This window comes from Salvia splendens, chromosome 16, assembly GCF_004379255.2.
Source record: "Salvia splendens isolate huo1 chromosome 16, SspV2, whole genome shotgun sequence".
NCBI lineage: Eukaryota > Viridiplantae > Streptophyta > Magnoliopsida > Lamiales > Lamiaceae > Salvia > Salvia splendens.
The window spans coordinates 2,881,817-2,893,107 of NC_056047.1; the positions used below are offsets into that span (position 1 = coordinate 2,881,817).

General features: G+C 33.4%; 1 protein-coding gene and 1 non-coding gene across 2 annotated transcripts; both read right to left on the reverse strand.

The window, feature by feature from the left end:
• Nucleotides 1-6,909: 6,909 nt before the first annotated feature.
• On the reverse strand, nt 6,910-10,024 carry LOC121772714 (vesicle-associated membrane protein 721-like). The gene is made up of 5 exons (XM_042169912.1): nt 9,581-10,024; nt 8,821-8,962; nt 8,610-8,730; nt 8,109-8,171; nt 6,910-7,301 (listed from the first exon to the last, which is right to left on the reverse strand). Exons 1-5 carry the CDS (start codon nt 9,783-9,785, stop codon nt 7,158-7,160), a joined length of 675 nt encoding a protein of 224 aa, XP_042025846.1. The 5' UTR covers nt 9,786-10,024; the 3' UTR covers nt 6,910-7,157.
• A 1,140-nt stretch (nt 10,025-11,164) lies between these two features.
• On the reverse strand, nt 11,165-11,237 carry TRNAK-UUU. The gene has a single exon. It is a non-coding gene; the product is annotated as a tRNA-Lys (tRNA).
• Nucleotides 11,238-11,291: the final 54 nt, after the last annotated feature.

Consider the following 11,291-nt stretch of genomic DNA (forward strand, 5'->3'; position numbering starts at 1 on the left):
TTAGTTGCTTAATCACCGGGATTAAACAATAATATCCATTGAGTGGTTTTGCTTCAAGATTATGATTAAAGTGTTGGTCACATAACCATGTAGACAAGATTCTTAATTTTATCTCTTTTTTCTATTTGTTGGCCAATCAAGTCAAATGTAACATGAGATTAAGGTTGGTGGGACCCTCCTGAAATTCTCTACAATATATAAATAGAGTGCGCATCTTCACACGTTCACGGACATCATTACATATTTAGAAATAATTTAGACAGGAATATTGTATACAATTATTTTTTTTATTGAACTTGGTCACTACTTTGGACAACGACTGAAATTGATTCTAATGTGGTTGGCAATCTTGGAGTAGATCCCCCTCTCTCAATTATTGATAATTAATTATTGCAAACCACTTAATTAATATAATAATTACCAGATAACTATGTCATCCATCATATATTAAAATATGTTTTGCATTTTTTATGGTTAAATGGTTCTAAGTATGAATCTAGTATTTTTTTAATCGCATTCTTTGTCATGGCATTAAAATTTATAGTTTTCATTATTTTGCTTTTATTTTTCTTTAAGGATTTAAATAATTCCCGCTGCTTTATATACTTATAGGAAATTTATTTTACTAAATATATTAATGCTCAACAATTATAAAATGACTTCTATATATGTATTTTATACTAGCAAAGTTTCAAACTACTGTGGCTGACAGTAGTTTCAACCTCTACGAACTTATAGAGGCAAATACATTTATTATATTTTTATAACAAACTTATTGAGTTTGATTTTTACGATTAAAACATTTGAATGACATCAATGAAATAGTTGACATCTTTTAAAATTGATTTATTTTGCCGACTTATATTCCCCAACTTCTCTCTCAACCCTAATGTTTTGCGCTTTTGGAATAAAAATTAAGTGGTTAATCCATCACCTCGTTTGGATATATATAAAATTCTTGCCACCACCCAAAATATTTATATTTATATTTATATCATCTCGAGTAGTGAATTAGGAAAACTACTATTTAAATGCATAACTAGAGACTTGGGGCCCCTAGTTTCCCATCAATTTTCCTTTTTACTATATATTGTGTATATGTAATACAAAGTTTACTTGTGAAGCTAGTGTTGCAGTTGGTATGAAACCGTGTCTGATGTTTGATTGTCTCGAGATTGATTCCCTCTTGTTGCGTTTGATCTTCTTTTCTCTACTTTGTATTTATGCGACTCTTTTTTTTTATTCTTTTTCTTTTAATATTTTGGAACATAATTTCTACTGTATTTCTTCTCTTTTACACAACTAATTATATTATTTTTAATTTATTGTCATTTTATAATTGTTTTCTTCAATATTATACTCATAATAAAAAAAATTGTATTATAGTATTTGTTATAATTTATATTTTCGTTGATATTTTTTTGGTGACATTTAAACATCATAAAAAAATCGTTTCCATCCATTGTATTTACGTTAAAATTGAAAATATCAAATAATAAGCTTCCGACATCATGAACATCAAAAAAATCCTATAACTATGAGCATTAATTTGGGCCCCCATTGTAAAATTTATGGTTTCGCCACTGACTAGAGAACACGAATTTAGTTCATTATAAGAGTGATTTAGTTCACTATAAGAATGATTTAGTTCACTACTCGAAAGAGTGAACCAAAACGCATTACAGTGAACTAAATCCTGCACGGAGTAAATACTTCACTATAATGATGTTTTGATTCACTCTTTGTTTTCAAATTCATATTGTGAAATACAACGCCCATATAGTAAACCAGATCATTTTGGTATATGACTGAGAATTGTTCTATAGTTATACACTTAATATTAGTTATACTTTGATCATTTCTCAGTATCACCTTGGATGTATATAAATAAACGTTACAAGGTAATTACAAAAGGTAACAATTATCTTTGCATATAGTAGAACTATCTTTAATCTTTGGATTAAAAAGATTTATAGTAGATGAATTCCCTTAATTATTTGAATTCCATGAAGAGCAATTTTTGTAGGTTATTTAGTTAATTTCAATATATACGCCATCTATTTTTATTTAACATCGACAATGTATGCAAACTATTTTGGTTCCCTTTGAATTTATTTTATTTTATGTTATTGCTTATAAGTAAGCTCGCCAACATAAAATAAGATTATCCAAACGCCCTTAAGTCCTTTTCATATATTAGGTGATGCAATTCTTAATTTATTACTTATTTATTCAATTTTATTTATATATCTCTATACCTAAATCTCATTCTAGATAGCTTAACAACTTAGCCAAGAAAGTTGGCTCGAAATTTCTTTTACTCTACTTTTCTATGCCTCTCTTTCTATATGTGTCTAACCTTTGACAATTAATACGAATTGAATCGAAACCAAACAAAAGCAGCCGAAACGTTAACGTTGCGTTCAAATATTGCACATTATATTATTCAAATAAATCGCCATTTTCTATACAAATCATCAAACATCTAAACCACACACACGATCTAACAATAGAAGAAAATACCATTTGAAAGATGTGACATTTTTTAAAATTTATGAATACACAAGAAAACCACACACACGATCCCGAGTTACTATCATCATCCACAATCACAATAAATTTAGATTTAATTTCAATTTCAATTTCAATTTCAATTTCAATTTCAATTTCAATTTCAATTTCAATTTCAATTTCAATTTCTTGCTAAGGGCCCAACTCATGTCACATTTTCATATCTGTAAAATGAAAAATGATAATTTGGAGTAATTTGTATTTATGTGGTGCCATATTAGAGGAAGGACCCTTTTTCTGTTCTGGCTTAAATGAAAAAACAATAGTGGCGTTGTGTTGTTCAACCAATTAAAAGCTTAATTAATAAAGAAACAAAATAATAGTAATACGGGTCGGGGCCCCGCAACCCGAATCTTGGACCACGACTACTTGATTATGATTAAACAAACGTATGTTTGTGTTCACGCCATGCACGTTGCTTTGCCCCATTTTCATTCATTCATTGTCGCATTCAACACACATTATTTAATTAATACTATTATATTCATTTTTTAAATTTATTTTGCCAACCAAATGTATAGAGTGAAATCAAATGAATGATGGGTAGAAATGCTTAAACTTAAAAGATTTCAAGCTAGCAGGGCAGAAACAAACTAAAATACAAAATGGATTAGAAATATTGCAGATAAAGTAAAATGCATGAAAAATAAAAAAAAATGAGTAAAAAAACAAATCACAATAGTAAGAAACATACTACAGTACAATATTTACGAGCTACATGTGTCATGCTTCTGAAACACTCCCTCCGTCCCAACTTAATTGTCACTCTTGAAATGGGTACGGGTATTAAGAAATGTAAAGAAAAGTTGGTTGGAAAAGTTAGTGGAACGTGAGACCCATTTTTATATTAGTTTTATAATAAAATGTGAGTAGAGTGAGTTAGTGGAATGTGAGACCTACTTATCATTTATGGTAAAAATGAAGTGTGACAATTAAGTTATGATAGACTGAAATGGAAAAGAGTGACAATTAAGTTAGGATGGAGGGAGTAGTATTTGTTAACACTCTAAGACGGCAGCTTCTTATTTGGACCTGTTGGCGATATGTTCATAATGGAAAAACAATACATTTGTGCATCTGTCTATATTATACTAGGGTCATAAAATTGCATATAGCCTCATGATTAGGTCAAATCGTTACCATAAGTTCGTCTAGAATTCCACATCAATGCTGTAAAAGTTGATGGTTTTTTCTTCCATTTGAAGGGAAAGAGAAAAATACTCTTCTTGGAGATCGCCAAATATGAAGACTTGACCTTACATGAGTTGGAACATGCTACTATTTAATTAACATGTGAACTAGTTGTAAATCATGGCATATATATATGATACATCAAAGTAGGGCTGTCAAAATGGATATCGGGTATTGGATACCCGATACCCGAAAAATTGGGCTTCGGGTCGGGATCAGGTATTGGGTTATTGGGATTTTCGGGTATCGGGTTACCCGATACCCGATCGGGTAATACCCAAAAATCTGAAAAAAATATAATTTTAATAACGATTTATTTAATTTGTCAATTTATTATTTACTTATTGATGGAGAACGATGGATTTTGGATGAAGAATGTTAATTTTTTCTCCAAATTGACTATTAGACTTATGTTATATTATTATGTCACTTGAACTTCTGTTACTTATGGATAATGGATTGGAGATTATGACTTCATTGACTTGTGACATTTTGAATTTTGAATTTTTGATAGTTATTATGTATGTTATAACTTATATTGTTATAACTTGTGAATTGTGATTGGAAAATTATAACTTTGAATGTTGTGTTGTTATTAGGATTATGAACTTATAGAATTTGGAAGTATTTAATAGGTTGGAACTTGGGAAAAATATGAAAAAAAAACAAAGATTTTTTTTTAAATCGGGATCGGGTACCCGATTTTTCGGGACTAGATACCCGAATCGGGTATCCGAGTACCCGAAATTATTTTCGGATCGGGTTTCGGGTAGCAAATTTTGGGTTTTTCGGGACCGGGTACCCGATTTGACAGCCCTGCATCAAAGAATGGTTTTCTTGTCAACTTAAGATTAAGAAAATTTGGTCAACATGGCTTAAGATGCCATGAACTTTCTCCTTTTTCTAAGAAACCCATATAAAGATTTATTTGACTATATTAATTTTATATATATAATTAACTTTGATACAACCTAAACCAAGAATATCTAGTCCCACATCATTTATGATAGATGTGAACCTTCATTACGTGATAAAAACAACTAACAAAATGCTATTTATATAAATTAGGCAAGCAATTGACCTTTTCTTAAACAGTTGCAACCCCTTCGAATAATTGATGTCACTCACTCCCACAAATGATACTTTTCTTGACTTTAGTAAAAAAAATTAAATAACTTACTTTAAAGCTGCATAGTGATATTGAACTTTCAAGAACGAGTCTCACCTGTCCTTGTTAATGAATTATTTTTACAATAGCATTTATATCTTGCAGAGTTTTAAAAAAATTAAATCTTGATTAATTTATTGTGTATGGACCGTCGTTTAATTTGTGTCAGTTTTCATATTATTGACTTAAATGTCACCAACTCTATACATATCCAAAAAGCAGCCATGAATGCAACAAAATAGCAGTGACAAACGTGGAATCAAATAACCCCAAAATCTTGAAATAAAGTTTGTTGATAATAAAAGAAAACCAAACTTGATTGTGACTCTGTGGTAATGTGTTTGTTTGATGTTTATCTGATTGGGGCTGCGATTAAATAAAATAATTTGATTTATAGCCTCATGTTTGAGCAGATTTGTTGCCTTGGTCTGGTCAGCAATCACCCACTTATAATAAGTTAACAACCAATGCCACTATTTGTGGGTCACCCTAGAAAAATAATATTACAGTTTGTTGATGATGTTGAAACTTTTATTTAGATTTTATGTGATTTATTCAAAAGTTGAAGTCTTCCTAATGACAATGAGGGCTAGTATGCATTGAACTAGGGCAAGGGCTGCTTGAAAAGAGACGTCGGTCTAATAGTCGAATCGGGTTGGGTCAAAAATCGGCCGGGCATGAAAGAATGACCCAAAATCGAGCTGCTTCAGGCCATTCAATAGCTCGTTATGTATATTTCTTTGGGATTGACAAAGTTTTGTCATGTCGAAAGTAAAAAAAAAAAGATCAATAGCAATGACCGGAACGATTAATTGGCATTAAGAGTTAAGATTAGTGATACAGAATTGTTATAATACCTACTCCATATTTTCTCCTAATTGAACTAGCATTTCGTTGCACTTAGGTTGAAGTGCATGCTTAAAGATTTTGATTGCATTTTTTTTGGTATAGCATGCTACAGACCCATTATTGGGCCAGCATGCTACCAACTAATTATTATTGCTCACCCACTATTTTGTGACATTTAATTGGGCTTAATTTAAATAAGGCTTAGAGTTATCCATGTGCTTCTAGCCCTACAGATTTGGACTCTGCACTCAATATTTGGGCCGAATTTAGGAGTATGGTTATTTTGAAAATACTGTTCAATTAATTTAACTATACTGCCAGTGTAAGTTAAATCAAGATTCGAGTCTTACTAGTTACAACTTTGGTTTTTCGGATTTGTATATTTTTTATTGGAAAAAACGTGTAAAATGAGGGAAATTTTTGATTTGGCCAAACCTTTGGCTTTTCATTTTGTGTAACCTCCAAATGCATTATGAGATGCCTTAATGCCATGACTCTTCATATAGGCACACATATCCTATAAATAGATGGAGTTTTGAGAGATGAGAACACCAACAACAAATATTCTCTCTACTCTCTCTAATCTCTACGTTCTAGTGTACATCTTAGGAGCATTGCATTGCTCGGTTCTTGCTTCCAATTCAAGTTCGCCGGAGCCTACGAGTTTGAGGTGCTTTAACTCGATAGGAGGAAAGTCGTTTAATCTTTGGGGACATTACGCCAATCCGTGAGCACTAGCCGGGACGTATTTCGCCTTGCGGAGAGAGGGTCACCTCGACCCGACTTGAAGAATACTATAGTTTGCATCTCTTTACGTTCGTTGTAATTTATATTGTTACATTTACCTTCCAGTTTTTGTTCTTTTGTAATAGCAGGGGATGCCCGTGTAAAGGCCGCAATATTTCCAACAACTTTAAGCTGGCAAATTTGAAAGTTCAATGCAACTTACGTATTTATTCAGTATCATGCATTGGACGGGAGACGAATCTCGATCCATCTCGCTCGTGCATAGGATCGAAGATGAACCTGGACTCTTCGGACAAATCTATCGTTTACAAAACGAGAGACGCTCTAGTTTATAACCATAAAGCCGATCAATAATGGCCACAGTTATCAATACACATGAGTCAGGCATAAATAGGATACATATATCAGATAAAAATGGCGTTAGGGGTAGCAGAATATATGATGATAGTTGTTATTTAAATCGGCACAACTAAATCAAAAAGAGAGGTCTCCTCTCCTAGCAAACATGGTATAGTTTTACTGCTTTATACACGTACAAAAGATGCACAAGTGTTTCATGACCCGACTGCCGTAGATGGTTCAGCACACGAGATCTGCAGATGATATGGTGAGTGAGTAAACGAATGAATTTTCAACACTTGAACCCCTTGCAGACCGAGAGAACTATTATGAGGACCAGCGCAATGATGATCGCCAAAACGATCAGTTTGATCTTCATGTTTTGCAACCACATTTTTCTCCTGATTTGCGTTCCGGTGTTTCTGAAGTCCTGGGCCTGATCCAAAAACACAGTGAAGAATAAAATGATGTGACTATCTTGCCAAAAAGAAAAAAAAACGAAGCAATACATTAAAGACAACTCATTAGAGCGGCCACAAGGAGGCATGATTTGAAGTAAAGGCAGGAAGAAAATATGTTTGAATAGAAACTGGATTGGGATATAACTTGACTCGAAATACTGAAACAAATAAAAGAGACAATCCTCCTAGGAGGCCAAATAATCCTCTCACCGAGGCGTACGGTATACACCGATAACAATTGATCTTTTCTGGATACCTTTCACAAAAACCTCCATAGTTCATATAGGAGTTTACAATATAATAATCCCACCAAACTTGCTCCTATTCGATTCCAATCAATTCCCAATTGATTCAAATCACATCTTACTTAAATTAGAGAAACATAATGCATAATCAAATCAATTCATAGTCAACACTTGTGCTGATTTTATTCCTATTTATTTGCTGTAGCCTTTATTCCTCAAATACTTAAAATCATGTTACTTCAAATCTTCTTTATTCAATGCATGGGGATTGGTATCAAGGCATCTAGGTGTGTTCTACGATTGTGGGAAAACTTGGAGTTTTAAAATTAGTGTTGGGCTGAAAATTGGAGATGGACTTTTTTTATGGTCGGATATGTTAGGCAATGAGGCAAAGAAACAGATATTGTGTGTAAGAGATTAGTCACATACGAAAGTTTAAAGCAACCAGTACCACGCAGCTGAAAGCAACACATAATGGCATAAACATTGATACAATAAACACAAGGCGTGTGCAGATGTATCTGCATACAGATATACCTGATGATGAAGGTTTTCACTCTTATCCACCAGAAGCTCTATCTTCTCACCGCGATCTAGAACCTGCATTAGAAAATTACGAAGAAATGGTATCTTACTTTGAAGATGCAGCCTTTTCGGGTTCAAGTGGAACTGATAAAACTCTAAAACAGATATGATATTCATAATCTGACAGGCTGATACTCATACTTAAAGCTAAGAATAAAGCAATCACAACGGATGAGCTATCAAAACATATGAATTTTTAGAATGCTTTGTGTGTTTGTGTAGAGGATGCTATATTATCCTACTTTCAGCATGCAGTCCCATATCGATTTAACAAACACACCAAAACAGACAGAAACAGTTTCACCTGCATATGAGCCAAGTGATGTCTCAGTCAGAGGGACTAACCAAAATGAATTAATTGAACATACAACACCTAGAATTCAGGTTTCCTGAACAAAGTTAACACATCAGGCATAGAAGTCCTAGTACAAGATGCAACAGTGGTCTTTATACCTTCTCGATATTTTCCATCATAACACCTTTCACTTCTGAAACCTGAGCCTTGACCTTTGCAAATTTGCTAATCTCCTCGGGGTGCTCGATGCAGTATAGCATTTGTTCCTTCAATTTTGGTCTGCAACACATGATTTCCACGTTAATTTCAATAAACATATTCATTCAGTGAACAAACAGAGAGCACAAGTTATATCAGAAATTTATGTACCCAAATTCTTTGTTAAGGCCATTTGCAGGAGCTGTTGCAGCCTTCCCTCCACCATACTTTGCTACAAAGTCATCCTTTATGCGTTCTAGAAAAGCCATAGGAAGCTGCCTTCCAGCTGACTCTTCCGCAACAACACAGTAAGCTGCATAGAAAGCAGAAACTAGCAAGTTAGGGCTAAAATTTAACATGATTGCTTGATAACGCACTTGTTCAACATTAATCAGGTGTCAAATTAGCATTAATAGCAAAATACAACAACGAAATTGCGACTCATTGCATATGATTCAATCACTTCGGCAAAGGTGGATCTACGTTAGATCAAGTTTTCACATCGATTTCATGAATTAGTTAAAATCAATTATGATACTGAATCATATAGTCGTATATACAGCAGGACATTGAGTTAAGACTAACCATAAGTCCACCTCAAATTATTGGAGATTGCAATATAATCAATAAAACATAGAAATCATTGTATTTGTATGAATCAACAGCTAACAAATCCACATGAGCATATAAACTAGGCAGTCGCATCAATCCAACCAAGTAGCAATTCCAACAAAACAAATAAAATCCAGCATCTTCCGATTCAAACCGAAAAAAACGACAAACCGCATAAAAGCAAATAAGCTATACGATAACAACAATAAACGAAAACTCCAAACAGCACTAATTAACAAAGCTATACGACAATAACGATAAACGAGAACTCCAAACCGCATCAATCAACTAGGTTGAAAATAACGATTATCAGGCTTACTGAATCCGTCATGAACGAGGTAATTGAAGGTGTGATTGTCGCAGTTGTAGGTGAACTTGTTGTTGGAGGCTGGAAGCTTCTGGAGGCACTGACACGCTATCGAATTGAAGTTCCCGCTGAACTCCGTGTACTCCGCCAGCACCACCGGCGGCGTCCCGCGCGCCACCAGCGCGTAGATCAGCGTCTTCCGGCTGTTTTGCCCCATTTTCAACTGTATTCAGAGTCCTGATTCAATTCGCACCGCTGCGTTAGGGCTCTAATCGACCGCACAAATTCCTTCCTTGCTAGATCTCGAGATGAATCACTTTAGTTGAATCTTAAGCGAGTGGAACCCCCTTTTCTGCTCCCCCCTCTGTCTCTCTCTACCGCTTTCGTTTGCTTTTGTATTTGGGAAAGTAAATTTAGAGAGAGAGAGAGAGAGACAAGACCGTCGACGCGGGTAAAGCAATAAATGATTTTCTCGACTTTTACAATTATAGCATTTATAATTAATTTCGCTGCTTAAATATTTTTAGATAAATCTTAAATCGGAAAATTATGTTGAAATGGTTTGAACTACAAATAGAGAGATTTGACTTTGAAGTTCTGGAATTTAATGTTGCTTATATATTCAAACTTGCATTTTCTTCAAAATTATCTAGTGTTCAATATTTAGTAAGTATTACTCACCTTTTTTCATAATAATAGAGTCATTTTGCCATTTTGGTACGAACCATAGTAATGGAGTCATTTTCCTTTTTAGTAAAGTCAACACATTTTTTCACACATACTTTAGTCTTTCTTACTTTTTTCTCTCTTTATCCCTCTACCTTTTTATTTTCCACTTTATTCTCCCATTTACTTAACTCACCTAACACAATTTTTCTTAATCTCCGTGTTGAAAAGAAACGCCTCCATTACTATGGAACGGAGGGAGTAAGTAATTTAAGTTATGCTTAAATATTTTTTAAATAATCTTTGATTTGACCAACATGTTGAAAATGTTTGAACTATATCAACAATGCAGTTTTTGACCTTTTAAATACATTAATTTTTTGTTTGTTCGGAAATGTCTATTATCTAAATTAAACTTATTAAGTCAAGAGATACTTATTTACCTACAATTTTTTACGTATATAGTAACTCAACTTATTTATGAAAGATCACCTTCTTTTTCTTTATCTTAATTCAACTATTTAGATTGGAAATTTTTGGCTTGGATTAAGTTGCGCGGTGGCGTATGGTTTACATCAACGTTACATTTCTTCCACTTCGTTTGGGATTAGTTTTTATTTCTCTGTGTAAAAATAAATTATTTTATTTATTGTAGTGCACTGCTAATAATCGTTACTATACTAAATTATGAAGCATGCATATAAGAAGACATAATATCATTGTTTGTATCCAAATCAATTACCCTCCAATTAAAATTAAATACTACAACATGAATCACAAGGAACGGATATATATAAGAAGACATAATATATACATCACATCCAATAATAATGTCCGTAACGCTGTGGGAATCGGAGTTATCTATAAGTGCGAAATGAACTCTAAAACGGCGCCGTCTAGATTATTAATGTCAGTAAATAACAAAAAAGACGCCGTCTGTGGGAATCGAACCCACGACCACGTGGTTAAAAGCCACGCGCTCTACCAGCTGAGCTAAGACGGCTTCATGTCAAGGTTGATTGAATTATTAAAATGTGTAATTAGGTGAAATTAGAAA